Raw genomic sequence first — 17,741 nt, 5'->3', positions numbered from 1 at the left:
GCTAGTGGCCTAGGAGAGGTTACTTTGGGAAAAAATCACTGGGTGCCGGGTGACAAACTGCAAGAGAGGAGCCTTAGGGAACTGATTGTTAATGGGACCAAGAAATGTACACCGGAGAATGGCCCATTGATCTATGCATCCGGTGAGTATCTCAAGCTGCTGGGAAGAATAAGGCACCCTGAGATTTTTGGGCTGCTGACCGAAATGCTGCACAGCCCTTTTAATGCATTCTAGGGCCAAGTCTGCAACCGCTGTAGGATAGTGCTCTAGGACTTTTTTGGGGGAAACTCCAGGGTGGACCCAGAGCAGCGGCCCCCGCTGCCACAGTACCGCAGTGGGCTGTAATTCTGTCGGCAGCACGCAGGCTTCAAAAGGCTCATCAGGGTCTATTCTCTTCAATGCAGCGCCACTGAGCGCCTGTTCCACCTGGCATAGTGCTCGCCTTGCCTCTGGAGTGAAGCTTCGAGGTGAGTTTATATTAGAATCCCCCTTCAACAGGTCGAACAAAGGTGTTAGTTTGACATTGGGTATTTTTAGGTATGGATGGATCCAATTGATATCCCCCATGAGTTTTTGTAGATCATTGAGAGTGTGTATATTGTCTAGCCTGAGAGACACCTTTTGGGGGGAAACATGAGTGGGTGCGACTTTCGCCCCCAGGAAAGTGGTAATGTCAGTCATTTGGATTTTTTCAGGGGCATTGGGGCCATACTGATGGACGGCCTGCCTCAATTCCCTCAATAGTTTGTAATCATATGATTCGTGCCGATTGCCACCTTGGGGATTGATAATAACCGGGTACATTTCTGAGACTGGCTGCGGCTCAAGTGGCTGGTAGCCACCCAGCATGCCAAAAGGTCTAAATGTTGTGAAAGGGTTCCATCTCCAGAAATGTCTCCCACCACTACCTAATGGCAAAGGGTCCTGAGGGCCTGTATACTCGGGCGGGGGGTACGGCAAAGGTTGCCCCTCCCCTGACCGACCCATCGGGGTTTCCGGGTCTGGCAGCAAAGGATAATTACATTTACTGGGCATGGCCACTAGAGGGAGCTCTCGGCAAGGTCCTTTGGTGGGACCGCCCAAGGCGTCAGTTGGGAGCTGGGGTGTCCCTGGGGGTGCAGCGGTAGACATTGGCGGGGCGGAAGGCCGCACGGGTGTGGCGGGAGGCTCCTCCCACTCAATTAGCGGGGATGCTTCCGCCTTCTCGTCAGTATCGCTATCTGACTCTGAGTCAGAGTCACTGGACTCCGGCGGTTTGCCCTTACAGGAGCCGTCCGCTGACGAAACTGACTGGGTTTCTTGGAGCGCGCACCGTGCTTCTTGCAAGACAGAGGACGGGCTTAGGCCGGTAGCCGATTCTAGTTCAAGGACCGCACGGACGGTCTCCCATATGGGTACTAGAATCGGGTCCATACACACGCCCGTCTGGCGCGCTCGGTCTATGTCGCGACCGAGCTTCATCCAAGAGGGTAGGCTAAGGCTGCCGGTGCAGGCAAACCAAGGGGCAAAAGTATCAACATCATCAAAAAAAACGCTGAAGGGAGCTTTTCCTGACCGAGATACCCCGTTGTTTCAAAAGGTTCTTTAAGGGAGCTAAGAGAGGTGAACTTCCGGACTGCCCCATGATTGCAGTCGGCACTATACTTCAGTCACTCGGAGAGCTCTTCCGAGTCCCCCGGGGTCACCTGAAAACCCACGGGCCCTAACTATCATGTAATAAGACGCACTCACCTTCTCGCGTTGATCAGGCGCGGGAAGTCCGCCGTAAGCTCGACGCGCAGCGCTGCTCTCCTCACAGAGGGACCGTCGAGAGCGAGGCAGGAGGAGGAGCTTCCCCGTACGGGCCACCACTTGTCCGGCGCTGCCCCGCTCGGTCCCCGGTTCCCGGCCGGCGAGGGGAAACAGGGAAGGAGAGAGAGAGATGCAGACTGCGCGAACTAACCTGGTCATGAATCACGACTCGAACCACACGGCAGTTGTGAAAGCAAGCCCTTTACTACAGCTAGATGAACATTCTGTGTTACTGGTTCCCACACGGGGCACGGCGCCTCGTGGGAGAGCAGCCTCGATGTGGCCGTCAGGCACGGCTCCTTGTGGGCTGTCTCACCCTACCCCGTCCGGGTAAGACCTTTTATACACAATTAACAACCAATAAGCTTCTAGGCTAGTATCGCGTATACAGGATTTCGATTGGTAGGAGCGGGTGGCGGATACATGCGTCACTATGCGGAAACAGGATGCAGGCGCCATCTTGGCTCACTCGATGGGCGGGGGTAACTCTAGAGCAGGCTGCAGCGCATACGCTAGGCCCGATTCGGGAGGCGGCTTTCCACATGTTGACTTCAGCTTTACCAGAAATATTTTATTTCCTTTATAAAAACATAAAGCAAGCATGACAATAAATTAACTTTTAAAAAATTACAAGTTTGGTTTATGTTTTCTAAATTTAAAAAATTGAGGGAAAAAACCACAAGGTGTAATTAAAATGGTATAAAATAATGTGGCATGGTAAGAATGCAAATATTTTCCATAAGTCTGTTGGGAAAAATCCCAGATGAACAGATTGAAAAAAGAAAGACATATATCAATGCATGCTGAAATCATCTGATAAAATTCAACATTTATTGATAATCAAAGTAAACTGAGTAGAAGAGAACTTCTTCAGCAGGTTAAAAGGTAGTTATGAACTCTACTATTATGTATAGTAACCATAATATTATATATGACAGTTTCCCAGAAGAGCAGCTGTAAACAATACGAGAAAAACTATGGTTAGGAGTCTTCATGGGGAAATATGTAAGGAAACTCACAACATAAGAAGTCCAGTGATTGTTTTGGTTTAGGGATAAATGGGGTAGGGGGCCATATGATGTTGCAAAAGGGTGAATTTTAAAGGAAAACAACTGATGTAAAACGGAGGAGAATGGAAGGGCCTGAGAATGATCTTATGAGGAAGTCCAGAGGTCTGAAAAACACATCATCTGGTATCCGTGGGCAGATTTTTAATTTCAACAATGGGGTCCAGAATCTGCTTTTTCTTTCAGATGTCCTCATCTGTTACTACGAACAGTCTACACAGAAATAGCAATTGTCTGATGTCCGAGCATGAACTGCTCAATCTCCAGGCTGTGGGACTTTCAGTGTGAAGGACACCGGAAATCCCCTTGGGCCCTCAGGGATGTAGCCAGGGATATATGTTCATCTTGGGTTCCAGGGTTCATCCCTGGAACAGGCGTCTCCTGGCCTTGCACGGAGGGCGGGGAGAACGCTGAGGGCGCTCGTGGGGGCCTGGACTAGGAGAGGGAGGCAAAGGTTGGAGTGGTGAGTTGGGGAAGGGCCTCAGAAGGTGGACGTCCAGGTTGAAGTAGGGATCAGAAGAGCGTCTCTCTGGACTTGGAGTGGACGCCAGAGGACAGGGCTCTGGGATGGGGCCCCGCGAGCAGGGGCTGAGGACACTTCTAGCGGAGCCGAGGAGCCCAGCGACTGAGCCTGGAGGGTCCACCCAGGGCTCCAGGTACTCGAATTCCACGTCTTCTTCGGTCTCGTCAGCGGAAGCCCATAAGAATGCCTGCTCCACCACTTCGGGAGCATCCAGGAAAGAGCCGGGTTCAAGGCCGACGGGCGCGCCGTCCTCTCCTCCCGACAGCTCATCCACCGAGCCCAGGAGGGCCTCGGGGATCAGGATGAGGGTGTGGTCTCCGAGAGACACTTGCAGGACCGACGTCGGCGCGGGCGCCAGCATCAGATCGGCGTCGCCCAGGGGCACTTGCAGCGCACAACCCGTCGCCAGCACCACCACGGAGGTGAGCGCGTCCGCGGCCCCGGGCCCCGCGAGCTCTTCCAGGACGGGCGTCGCCTCGGGCTCGGGGCCCGCCGGCTCTTCCAGTCGGCGGCGCTTGGCAGGGCCGGGTCCTGCTTGCTGCGGTGCCCACCAGGGAGCAGGGCTAGGACTGCGAGGCCGGCTGCCCATCATCTCGATGGCGCCGCGGGAGGTCAGTTCTGCACGTGGTGACAGGTCTCGATGGTCAGGCGAGGTAGGCTAGAAATGAGAGGGCGCAGGGCCGCGCGACTCTGGCCGAGGCCTTGGAGCTCCGGGGGCGCCTCCCGCGAAAGCCGCAGAGCCGCAGGGCTAGGTCTCGCGCGTTCTAATCTTCGCCTTCTCACGCTGACGTGGATGCGCACTAGGGACGGCCAATTACGTCGCAGGTGAAGCCAGAGAAATCGAAATCGCAAAATGTCACGCCGAGCCACGCCCCTTCGAGGCTCCGCCCCAAAGAAGCAGCGCAATAGCCATCTGTTGATAGGTCACTGTGGGGATACTTTTATAAGTCTGTAGGGGGCAGAATTACTTGTATAACTTAGGAAAAAAAATATTCTTAGGAAAAAAATTATATAATAGAATTTCAAACATTGCTGATTTTCATACTGTTTTCCTATGACTACATGGATTCTAGGAAAGACTGCCCCAGAAGACAGCCCCCAAATCCCACCCACCTAAATGGTCATCAAAGTATTTCATTTCAGAACTAAAATGGCAAAACTCGTATTTTTATACCAAAGTGAAACATTAATGGCAGTTTCTTTCTGAAGGTAAGGCCATTACAAAATTATTAATGATATCAATATTAAAACAATATTACTATAAAATTAATTTCCTTTTATTGAGCATTTACTATATGTCTGCCATTTTACTGAGTATTTTTAAAAATTTTGTTATTCAATCCTCATGACAGCTGAGACTCAATGGTAAAGCAAATTGTCTGAAATTAAATACCTGGTTTGTGTTGGATGTGGAATCAAATGCAGACATATCTGGGTTTAAATCGTTGACTTTTTACTCCTTTGTATACTGTATGCATCTATGAGTGGAATTGCTGAGTGGTACTTCGTGTGCTTTTTCAAGTTAATAGGCAATGTCCCCTTCCCCCAACTTTTTTTGAAAAAATAAAAATAGATTTCCTAGTTTCCATTTCTGTGAGCAAAGTATGTTTCCATTTCACCATATCCTTGAAAACATTTCTTATTGCCAGACTCTTAAATAATTTTCTACCTGGTGTAGTAAAATGCTGTCTCATGTGTTTCCCTTTGCATTCTAATTGCCAGTGAAGTGGATCATTTTTTCATGTGCTTAGTGGACATTCTTATATCTTTTTCTTTGAAATATTCCTATCTTTTGTCTATTTTATTACTTTTTAAAAATTGGTTTTCAGACATAGTATATACAGTCATTTATTAAATGTATGTGTGGCAGATATCTCTTTCACTCTCCCATAAACCTTGAAGACTTTAACACTGACTCACTATTACTCTCATCCATTTTACTTCTGTCATAATTTGTGGTGATTTTCATATTCTCATTGGTTTTTTTTTTTTTAAATGCAATTTTATTGAATCTCATTGGTTTTTGTTCCCCCAAAATCCTGGCCTCCTACTTCCCTTCCTTGTCCTCCCTTTTACCTCATTGACTCATACTCTTGGCCTTGTCATTACCTCAAATTTGTAACCCCTTTATAATCGCAGTTTCCAACATTTCATCCTCAGAGCACCACCTCCTAACTTTCTAGCTCATTCTTTTAAATATCAGTCCTACAGCCCCTGTGGAAAAATCCATGGATCCTACCACCTTTTCACTTAAACTGACCCTATCAGGTCCTCACATCCTTCCTCACTCAGAACTTAAATTCCTGGACAGTCATTATAATTGTTGCCATGTTTATATTTTTATCTCCTTTATCTGTCTCCTGCTTTGCTGGTTAAATCGCTTTCTCTGCCTGCTCTGTGCCTGTATTTGTGCAGCTGAATATGACAGGTTAGGTTCCCCAGGAATCATATTCTGAGATGGAGGATGCCTGCAGAAGGTTTACCAGGGAGTGCTCTCAGGACTGACACCTGCCAGGGAGTGAAGGAAACAGGAGTGGGCAGAGGGATGAATTGAACTCTGATGCAGTCCCAACAAAGGTCTCAGCCAGTCCCGTGGGGATTCTGAAGTGGAATGGTCCTTCAGTGTTGTCCATTCTGTTCTGGTTTGCAAATGCTGCCATTATGCAAGATACCAGAAACGGATTTGTTTTTATAAAGGGATTTATTTGTTTACAAATTTAGAGTTCTAAGGCCATGAAAGTGTCCAAACTAAAGCATCAACAAGAGGATACCTTCACTAAAGAACAGGCAATGGCATCTGGAACACCTCTGTCAGGCTGGCGTCTGCTGTTCCTTTGCTCTTGGGTTGCATTTCAAAATGGCATTCCCCAAAAAGTCTCTGGGCTTATCTCTCTTAGCTTCTTCAGCTCCTGTGCATCTAAGCATCATGGTCCTCTCTTAGCTTCTCTGGAGCAACCTCTGGGCTAGCATCTCCAGACGTCTCCAAGCATCTCAAGACATCAGCAAGTGTCTCTCCAAAGGTCTCTCTCAGCTGATCTGAGCTCCTTCTGCCTGTGAGCTCTCTTATAGGACACCAGTGATTTAATTAAGACCGACTTTGAATGAGAGGGTCCACATCTTCATGAAAATAATTTAATCAAACATTTCCACCCTAATCAAAAGATTAATAAATCTGCCCCCACAAGATTGCATTAAAGAATATGGCTTTTTTGGAGGACATAATATATCCAAATCGGCACACCGTCTTTGATGCAAAATGGCTGGGCTTTTATATCCCCCACATTGATCAGTCATTACATGGGAAGTGGGCAAGACCTTAGGCGGATAGCTTTTTCTGGCAGAGGTTAATTCCTGGTGAGCAAATCAACTGCGAACTGTTCCCTAACAATTCTAACAGCAGCTGCAGATAAGAATGCTTCAGTTGTGAAGAGGTGGGAATCTGGGTAGCACATTACAGTTTTCACTACTGTTCACCCCTCCCATTACTTGGATACAATTTCCTCATATAATATATTCTAGTTCCAGCTCATTCAGGATCCTGGTTTGTCCATTTTTCTGGGAAAACTTACAAGATGAAGGTTAAGAGGATGAACTACAGTTCACCTTTGCTGCAGCTAACCTTAAATCCTCAATTGATACTCATCATCTCCATCTTCTACTTACTCACTCAGGATGTCTTTTACCCTTCTACCTCTGTTGGACTTACCTGGTGAGGATCTTCAGCCCTGAAAGGAATGAGCCCCTGATAACCAATGGACCCTCTGGGTACCAAACATTCTTCATTGCCTGCTACTGTATAGTAGCTATACATCCTGTTGATGATCAGGGTAAATTACACCTGCCAGCATGGAGACTCCTTTCTTGTCTACTTGTTTTTTGGCACGAGGGCTTTGAAGTGAACAGGCAGCAGCCATTGCCTAAAGTTTGAAGGATCTCTTGCTGTGTCCTCTATTGGAAGCATTTCTTCTTAGGGAACCAGGACTTCTAAACACACAGAACCCAGAGTTGGGGGGATAGGAAGCATAAATTCCCTAAGTAGGTTACTGGGAGTGATGGTAAAGGCCCTGAGAGTGGATATGTAGGGTAGCTATATCCATTTTTGGTATACCCTGATGCCATGTAGATCTATCTGGAAACCAAGCTTGGAGATTTTGCTTCTTATTCATAAGGGACCCTTCCCATGTAGTCACAGGGATGAATGAGTGAGAGGTGTTGGTGCGGCAGCGGTGGATGACATGGAGATTTGGTCTACCTGTTTGTGCAGATTTGTTAGGCTGTCTGGCCCTGCTTTGCCTTAATCCCCGTATATCACTTCTTTATTATGAAGGTTTATGCTGGAACTATCTAGCCCCATGGCCCCGTGGAACCCAGATCATGATGGGCAGTCCTTGATGCTCATGCTCAGGTGTTCCATCTTTACAAGGGTTCATTAGCATGCTGATTTTTCAATGGTATAGAATTTTCTGTACCATATAGTAAGGTATTGCCCCAGAATCCTAGATGTCTACATTATGAGTTTCCTATTGGGGCTTGCTATAAATTTCACATGGCATCTTTTTCCACCACTGAACACCTCCAAAACCCATAGGGTCTACATGTTCATCTGGCCCAAGCTTCAGGGCTGCTTTCACATTTTAGATCTCCCTTAGAGCCCATTCCTGCTCTTGGCCCCACTCAAAATTGGCAGCCTTTTGTTTCACCAGGTAAAATTTTTTTAAGTGTGGAATATGCTGTCTTCAATATCCAAAAAAAACCTACCAGTGGTTGTGCTTTATTTACCCTTAGTGGTGGAAGATAAGAGATGCTCTAATTTGTCCTTTACTTTTGAGGGAATGCCTTGGCATGCCCCAGACCACTTAACTCTTAAAAATTTCACTCATATGGTAGGTACCTAAAACTTTCTCAAGCTTGTCTCCCATCCGTTGGAGCATGGGTCTTACCAAGGTTTCTAGCATACTTGATACTTCTTGCTCATCTAGTCTGATTATTATAATGTTATCGATAGAGTAGACAATGTAATACATTGAAGAGTATTCAGTTAGTCCAGGTTGCAGTCCTTTATTAATACAAGGGCAGATGAATATAGCACTGGGGCAAGATTGAAAATTTATACTGTTGTCTGTCCCAAGTGAATGTGCACTATTTCTGATCCTACTTCCTGGTAATGATGGAAAATAATGCATTTGTCAGCTCAATGGCTGCACATCATTTACCTGAAGCTGTATTAATCCATTTTTGGCACAGCAGCTGCAATGACTACTTCTTGATTGCATTTTTTAGTAATTTATTGTAAGCCTTCAGAATCTGTATTGACAAATGGTGTCAAATGAGGAAACTGTGGGTACCATCACTCTCACATTGTTTTGATTTTTTAGGATGTTACTAATCTCTGTTTTCCCCTGGAATGTGATTTTTAAAAATTACTCTGTTATCTGGGGAGGCCAGTGTTAGAGGTTTCCATTTGGCCTTTCCACTAAAATACTTCTTACCCCCCAGACTGAGGAACTAACGTGAGGTTCTTTCATCTATTAAGGACATGTATTCCAATTACTCATTCAGGGCCTAGGGAAATGACCACAAGTGGGCTCATGGACCCAGTTGCTCCACTGAGAGCTCAAGCAGGAACAGGATTCCATTTATTACCTATCCTTCATGCATCCTCATTTAGTAGGGGAAGCGGACTTGATGATGCTTTAGGAAATCCAGGTATCAGTGTCACCTTGGACTCTGTGTCCATCCTTCTTTGAAATGTTTGGATTTACTTTTCCCCAGTGTATAGTTACCTGAGTAAATGTCTCTCAGTCCTTTTGGGGGAAGGACTGGAGGAATTACTATAGTATAGTTGCTGTGGTGTTACAAGGTTCTTCTTCTTGGGCACCCAGTGTCTCTTTCATCAATACGTTTTGGGTTTTAAAACAGCCAAGGTGTGGAAAATGGGCAAACGATCATGAATCTTTATTGGGGTGGCTGCCCTCAATCTCTTGATCATCCATCCTTAATTTCTTTTGATTGTAATTGATTAGGCAGTATTCTTGTTGGTTGCCCACCTATCTTAAGTATACCATATTCTAGCAAACATCTTTCAATGTCTGTGTGGGTTCGGCCCCCCTGGCTTTATCTCCCACTTTGCCATCTATTATGATAATTGCTCCCAACTTGCACCTGATGATTTACCACTGCCATCTGGCTCTATTATTTTAGGCTACTTTTCAGAGCTTTCTATAGCAAGGAAGGCAACCACCATAACTTAGGTTTAATAGAGACTCAAAGGCAGGAAGGGAAGTGGGAAAGCTTTTTAGTGGAAAAAAGGAAAGACTTCATGCACAGATTGGAGGTTATTGGCATGGGGGAGCTGGAGGTGGGCTAACTAGAAGTGGGAATCCTATGTAATAGGTTTGGGTAGCACATTTGGCTTTCTTTGGTTGGTCTTGAGAAAGCTAGGAACAAAAATAGGGAATCTAGCAGCCACTGACCAAGTCCTGATCATTTTGGGCTGGTTGCTGCAGAGTTGGTGGTTTGGCTTCCTGAGCTGGTTGCCTCAAAATTGTGGATCAGAGTTCTATCTGACCATTGTCCATTTGTATGTTCAGTCTCAGTCTCCACCCCATCCCCTACCCACTTTGGTTTATTCATACTCTTATTTGCAAGAGGTTAATCAATTTAGGAAAGGCTAGAGATCCAGATTTTCACTGCTGATAGATTGTTCAGTTGTTTTGAAAGTCAACTGAATTGTAAGGTCTTCTTGGCCTTTTAGTAGTATCTTCATGGTGGTCATCTGATGAGAGAATGCCTGTGCAGAAGCATTTAAGAATCTGGATAGAATGCAGCAGATCAGCATCATGACCACTATGACAAAAACAAGAACAACTGTAAGGAACTTTAGAATCAAGAACTCCATTTGCTCAACTCAGGCCAAGAGAACACATCCCACAGACCCTGAATGTTGGGGACTGATTCATGCATGCTCAGGTCCCAACCCCTGGTTCTGTTGGTGTGAACCCATCTGTAAACAGGACCTTAGAAGATGCTATTAGTTAAGAGGTGTCCAAGATGAATGAGGGTGGGCCTTAATCCAATATGGTTGAAATCCTTATAAGCAAAGGAAATTGGACCCTGGAGGAAAAGCCATGGGGAACAGTCAGAAGCTAGAAGTCATTGGAATCCAGAAGAGAAAGGAGAAGATGCTGCCATGTGCATTGCCATGTGATACAAAAGCCAAGAAATCCCAAAGATTGCTGGCTAGCAGAAGAGACTGACCTCCTGATAGGAAGCAAGCCTTCTAGACTCTGAAACCATGGGCCAATAAATTCCTGTTATTAAGCCAGCACATTGTATGGAATTTGTTTTAGTAGCCAGGAAACTAAAACAATGAGGTCCAAGCTTACAGAGCCAGGTAGCTTTTACATTAAGGTAATGTATAGCCTGTTCCATCTTGCCTGTTTCATTGATCCAAGCATAGCGAAAGATTAATAATGGCACAAATATCATCATGACTAGCCATGTATCACGTAGAGTGTTCCTAAATGGATAAATTCTCCTTTCTTCAACCTGCCATCTAGCATCCTCAGTATTATACGTGACTCCTGCTGGTATATTTTGGGTGTATCCTTCAGCTCTTCCAGGGTGTATATAGTTGCTTGCTGGATAGGTTACATTGTTCTTAACTTTAGTTACTGATCTGGTGGCCAAGAGAGGAGTTGACAGTAGATATTGAGGTGGCTTCATGTTGTCTTGCAAGAAAGAGGCTTCTGTATTATCATAAAACAAGGGAGGGGTGTCAACCTTAAACAGAGAGGAGTGGGCCAAGAGGATTCAGAGGGACCTAGGATTCAAGATATTCAAGTGTGTATCAATCCAGTTGTTTCCATCCAGTGTCTCAGGGACCAGTGGTGGCTCTGGTCTTGCCATTACAGACTTGCCTAGTTTAAGAATTCAACCTTTTCTAGAGCACCACTATAGTTTAATCCTGGGCCAGATTCTCATCCCCCCCACCTCCTTTAGCCACAAGAGATGAGAGGCTCTTTGTATTGTGCCAAGAAGTTTGTCTGTCTCTCACATTTAAGCTATAATTAGTAATTAATCCCTTTCAGCCTTTCATTACCTTTCTCAAATACATTGATAGTTTCCCAATGAATTGAACAGCCGTTCAATTCCACACTCTTTATAAATATTACTTATCATTATTATGTCCTCCAAACTTCTCAAATGTTCCCCAAACTTCCAATGCCAATGTGTTCCCTTCTTCCAGTATCCCAACAGTTGTTCATTAAAATGTTAACAACTGCTTTGTTATAGTAGGCCATGGGCTATCCCTGCTCCACGATACAGCTTTGAAAGCCATTTTAGTGGCTGCTTCCTATGAGAACTTCTGGCACTAGCTTCTTAATACAGTTCAGGAGAAGACTGGGAAATTGAGATTTGTAAATAGGAATTTGGGGGAATAAAGAAGCATGATTGGGCAGACAATAGTAGATGGAGGAGAGAATGGGGTTGCAGTTACAACCAAGGCTTCAGCCAACTCACTGGGAGCTCCAGAGGGGGATGGTTTTTCAAAGTTGTCTCATCTTGAAGGGGAATGGGCCTTTCTACCCCATAATTGAACAGTCATTGGCGTGGACTTACCCCTGGGAGAGGATATGAACTTGGGTTGTGAGTGATTCCTGGAGAGCAACTCAGCTGAATTAGCTGCCAATACTCCCAGCATTCTTGATGAGGTGGTGATGGAAATGGGAACTGGACCATCCATCCCAGTATCCACTATGGCATTGAAATTGGGCATTTTGGTCAGTTGTGATTGCTTGGAGATGAGAACTGTGATTTTTGAATGGTAAATCATAGGAGCACCATAAAATTTGCCTCTAAGTTTTGGAATTAGGGAGCCAGGAAAATGCAAATATTAAATTTTAATATGGAGCAGAAAAGGAATTCCCATTGAAAATGTGTTCACAAACCCAAATTTCTTTGTCTAAAAAGAAATCTAATATCATTAAAGGCTGCCAAATAATTGGAGATTTTATGCCTGAAGAAATGGAAATGATTGAGCTAATTGATAGAGAATTTAAAATAAGAATGTTTAAATTCTTTTAGGTGTAAAGGAGATAACATCCATGAAACAGGAAAAGAAGTTTATGAGACATTGACTGAAAGTTGTGAAATAAGAGCAGATAGAGTAAAAAAAGAACAAGTAATTAGAAGATTTGAAAAGGAAAAATGTAGTATCTGAAATTAATAGTCTTATAAAGAATATAAACAGAATTTTGAAAACAATCAGAATCAGTTAACAGGAAGACAGTGAATTATGATAGTGTACAAAAATATAATATAGATATTAAGAAGCATGGGTGTGGTATTGATTGAGCAATGCCATTATTTATATATTAGGAATTCTAGGGATTGAGGAGTTCTAAGAGATACTGACTCAATTTTTTTTTTTTTTTGAGATTTTAAGAAAGAGATCATTCTTTAGATTTAGAAAGTGCCAAGTTGTAGCAGGCAGCATTTCTACTACTAAATACATTAGATTGAAACTGTAGAACATCAAAGTCAAGAAAAATAGTAAAGTAAACTCTACCAAGGAATAGCAATACAAATGACAGAAGGCTTCTTACCTGCAACAATAAATGGCAGGGTAAATAACAGAGTATTATCTTTGAAGTAGTGAGAGAACATAGGTATTCTTTTAAATACACAAGTTTGAAGGTATAGTTAAAATATTTGCAGATATACGGAATTAAGATTTACCACACAGGCCATAGCTGAAAGAATTCTGAAAGACTATACCTCTCAGTAAGAAGAAAAATGATGACAGAATGAAGGAGTGGAATGCAAGAATAGAAAGTAAGTAACAAAACTGGCAAACATGTTGGTAAATCTAAATAATAATTATTAATGCTCAATGGAAAAACTAATGTATTGTTGACTTCAGCTTTATCAGTCATATTTTATTTCTTTATTAAAAATAAAAGCAAACCTGGCAAAATAATGACATTTAAAAATTAGGTTGCTTTTCAAACAAAACAAAACAATGAATAACCCAGGTGGAGTTAGAATTATATAAAATAGTGCAAAGATAATGTAAATTACCACACTAACAGATTTTAAAAATTGCAAAATGTCATCTCAGTGCTTATAGAAACAGCATGTTAAAACTTAACATTTAACAACCTTAAAGTGACCTTGCATTCACTGCCTTTCCTTTTCTCTCCTGCTCTTCCCAAGTCCTTAGAAGGGCAACCAATTTTTAAATCCCTGAGTCCCCAAGCCTAGTCTCATTTGCTCTCTGCCAGGTTCCTGTACATTCCCCATTGACTGGAAGGCTCCATGTAGCTATTTTATGTATCCATACAAATAATTATGTATTAATGTTTAAAATAATTTGATAAAGTAGCCACTTAGGCAGAAGCAAAACAAAAATTCAATATTTATTTTTGATCACAGAGAAAGATTAGAGTAACTTCTTCAATAGGATAAGGGTTATTTACAAATCATGTACAGTAAAGACCTTACTTTATGGTAAACTTTAGAAGCATTCTTCTTTAACACATGGCATAAGATAGGAATGCCCCTATGAACCATATTATTCAACCCTGAACTTGAAGTGATGGCCAGTGACAGAGATTAAGGAAAAATAAGCTTTAAGAGGCTTGCCAAGGAAGCCTCTCATTTGAAGAGATTATCATTATCTCTATCAACTAACCAAGAGAATATATAGGTGAACAATTAAGAAATTCATCAATTTTGCTGGGTACCAGAGCAACATAAGAAACAAATTATTTTTATATACCAGCAACAATGTAGAAGATATATTCAGAATATTAGAACTATGAAAACACAGAATCTTAGATTTATAAACTTTTTCCAGGACAGGAGAATTTATTAAAATCTTCAAGAAGAAATTAATGAAAAAGAGCAGGTTCTTTGGGAAAAAAACCCCATAGCTAAATAACATAGTTAAACCATTTGCTAACCTAGTCATTAAAAAAAGAGAGCGCATAATCATTAATTTCAGTTGTGTTTGTTTAATATTCTACACACATTTTTTCCCATGAAACTATGCTAGATCCTCCAAAAGGGGTAGGGCCGTCCTACGGAAAAGGTCCATGGTGAGAATATTGTCATAAATTAGCAACGAGTCTAGAGCCATGAAATTCAGTAATTATTTTAATTTTGGGAAAAAAAGGATGCAGTCGTAGGGTGCTGTGGAATGGGTGCATTTTTAAGAGAAAAGTGCTCCAGTTAAGGTCTGAAGCAAACTAGGGAGAATGGAGCTGCCTAAGGATGAGTTCTACAGAGAAAACGACCTAAGCAGCAATATCAAGGTCTGAAAGTTCCCTGTATTTCAGGTAGCAAATGTCCTTGCCAAGGTGATCTTTCTTGCTGATGTTCTAGTCTGCACTGATCCAAAATCCTGCGATGCAGTCTGAAAAAAAAAAATCTGTCTTCTGCCCATGCTTGGAGGTCTTAGGTTGTGCAATGCACGCATAGTGGCTATCAGAAGACCCTCTCGTGGTCGCCAGAAGAATGGAAAGGGATTGTGGGAAGCAGTTCATTCCTGAAACAGGCGTCTCCGGGCCTTGCACGGAGGGCGGGGAGAGCGCTGAGGGCGCTCGTGGGGGCCTGGACTAGGAGAGGGAGGCAAAGGTTGGAGTGGTGAGTTGGGGAAGGGCCTCAGAAGGTGGACGTCCAGGTTGAAGTAGGGATCAGGAGAGCGTCTCTCTGGACTTGGAGCGGGCGCCCAAGGACAAGGCTCTGGAATGAGGCCCTGAGAGCAGGAGCTGAGGACCCTTCTAGAGGAGCCGAGGAGCCCAGCGACTGAGCCTGGAGGGTCCACCCAGGGCTCCAGGTACTCTAGTTCCACGTCTTCCTCGTCGGTCTCGTCGGCGGATGCGCAGAAGAATCCCTGCTCCACCACGACGTCTTGCTCCGGAGTGTCCAGCAAAGAACCAGGTTCAAGGCCAGCGGGCGTGTAGTCCTCTCCTCCGGACCGCTCATCCACGGAGCCCAGGAGGGCCTCGGGGACCAGGATGAGGGTGTGATTTCCGAGAGATACTTGCAGGACCGACGTCGGCTCAGGCGCCAGCATCAGCTCGGCGTCGCCCAGGGGCACTTGCAGGACACAGCCCGCCGCCAGCACCACCACGGAGGTGAGCGCGTCCGCGGCCCGGGGCCCCGCGGGCTCTTCCAGGACGGGTGTCGCCTCGGGCTTGGGGTCCGCGGGCTCTTCCAGTCGGCGGCGCTTGGCAGGCCCGGGTTCTGCTGGCTGCGGTCCCCACCAGGGCGCAGGGCTAGGGCTGCGAGGCCTGCTGCCTATCATGTCTACGGTGCTGCGGGCGGCAGTCCCGGGGCCTGGCAGCGGGCGGGCGGGCAACTCAGTCCTGCACGCGGGGACAGGTCTCGATGGTCAGGTGAGGCGAGCTGGGAACGAGGGGGGCGCAGGGCCGCGCGACTCCAGGCGAGGCCTTGGAGCTCCGGGGATGCCTTCTGTGAAGGCCGCAACCCTGATTTCTCGGACAAAGTGCAGCCGCAGGGCCGATCCTCGCGCGTTTTAATCTTCCTCTCCTCACGCCGACCCGGATGCGCACTGGTATGGCCAATAGCGTTGTGGGTGACGCCAGTGCAATCGAAGTCGCAAAATGTTACTCCAAGCCCCGCCCCTTCGAGGCTCCGCCCCAAAGAAGCAGCCCAATAGCCATTGACCTGATAGGTCACTTGGGGAAATACTTTTATCTGTCTATAGGGGGCAGAACTACCGTGCCCCCCAAAGGGGGACTTCCAGCCTCAAGTTCTTGGGCTTCATTTCGTTGACTTCTGATGCGGAGGTGACGACCAATTCCGTTGCAAGTGACGCCAGCCGAACGCCGTGGACACTGGGACACGGATAGGTAAGCCCCACCTCCAACCTCCAACCGAGGCCTCGCCAGAGAAGGGCCTGCGTTCTACTTTTGGCCTAATAGTAGGGTGAGTTTTTCCTTGGCACCCTTACACAAATATTCGCCTAACTTGTTATTGGCTGTTAGATATTTTCAGGGGTATTGGAAGGAAATGTAATGTTAGTATCATGTGTGATAATAGCAGTCTTAACTATAGTCAGTGCTAGAGAGATACACCTCCAAGAACTGTTGTAAGACTTTACTTTCTCTATTTTGACCTAAACTACAACCTCGAGGTATATGTGTTTTAAATCTAATTCACAGATGATGATGTCATAAAGAAGGGGTAACCAACTTGCCCAGAAACTCAGAGCTAGCGGAGCTAGTTGCGATGTCAAGCTCCACTTAAAATGATACGGTGCCAGCGCTTTTATTCTGAGTTCCAGTTTAAAGGAGCATCTGTCTTTACGTCCCTGGCTGCAAAAGGAAAGGTGCGGCTCAACCAGTTATGTAGTGTTAATAGAAGAAAACACCCAATGCTGATTTTGGAATAGTAACACACTTACATAGTGAAAGCGAACAATGACATTTTCTCCCATCACTGTCCCTTAACCACCCAATTCCTCATCTTGTAACTATTATTACTATTTCTTGTTTATCATTCTAGGATATTTTTGCATTTAAAAGCAAATCACATGTATATAATTTCTCTCCCCCCTGTTTTTTTTCAAAACAGCATATTGTATACAGCATTTTTTAGGGTTGCATAGCATTCCTTTGCATGGACTTTTCATTTAAATCAGCCCTCTTTTGATGGACATTTACGTTAAAGGTCTGTGATTTGGCAGCTTCTGCATCCACTGACAAGTTCGTGGAAAAGGCAGATTTTTGGGTCCCATCCTAAAACTGCTGAGTCAGAATTCCTGGAGGATAGAGCCTAGGAATTCTCTGTAAGCACCCCCAGAAAATTGTTTTATGCTAAAGTTTGCTATCATTGAACTCACTTTCATTTAGCAGTGTAGGGGTTCAGGTAGGGTACGGTTCATGCTTGCCATCAGGGCCCCTGCATGTTGATAACAAAGTCATGGAGGGCACTCAAACTTCCTGGGCTGCATTCAGGGCTTTTTCCTGCCCAATAGGCCTGCAGCTTCCATTTCTGCTATTAGCTATTCCCTATTAGGGCTGGATTTCCGGGGTTATATCTGCGCGGCGGGGAAATTCTCCTCAGCTTCCGCAGCCCGGGGGTAGGGGTGGGGGGGAACAGACTGGGCGAAACATCAGAGTCTTGGGGCAGCCTTGGTGGGGGTGTGGGGGAGGGGTTCCGCTAGGAACCTGTGGAAACCACTGGAACCCACGCTCTGGCTCCCAAGGTATCAGAAACAGCCACTGTGCACCTCCTGGCTTAAGGGTAGGAGGTCCGGGTGAGGATGGAGCTTGCAGCGAACGATTTGCTTTGACCATTGAGCGTTCTGTTTGTGACTCTGCGGGAAT

General features: G+C 45.1%; 2 protein-coding genes across 2 annotated transcripts; both read right to left on the bottom strand.

Annotated features, from left to right (window-relative positions):
- Nucleotides 1-3,217: 3,217 nt before the first annotated feature.
- LOC119526188 (proline-rich protein 23B-like) lies at nt 3,218-3,973 on the bottom strand. The gene has a single exon (XM_037825116.1). The coding sequence runs from the start codon at nt 3,971-3,973 to the stop codon at nt 3,218-3,220; it is 756 nt and encodes a 251-aa protein (XP_037681044.1).
- Nucleotides 3,974-14,926: 10,953 nt separating this feature from the next.
- LOC119527650 (proline-rich protein 23B-like) lies at nt 14,927-15,694 on the bottom strand. Its single transcript, XM_037827898.1, has one exon. The coding sequence runs from the start codon at nt 15,692-15,694 to the stop codon at nt 14,927-14,929; it is 768 nt and encodes a 255-aa protein (XP_037683826.1).
- Nucleotides 15,695-17,741: the final 2,047 nt, after the last annotated feature.

The sequence above is a fragment of the Choloepus didactylus genome, chromosome 1 (assembly GCF_015220235.1).
Source record: "Choloepus didactylus isolate mChoDid1 chromosome 1, mChoDid1.pri, whole genome shotgun sequence".
NCBI classification, from domain to species: Eukaryota; Metazoa; Chordata; class Mammalia; order Pilosa; family Megalonychidae; genus Choloepus; species Choloepus didactylus.
The sequence above is the reverse complement of the archived record's forward strand: the minus strand, read 5'-3'. Positions and strand labels throughout refer to the sequence as shown.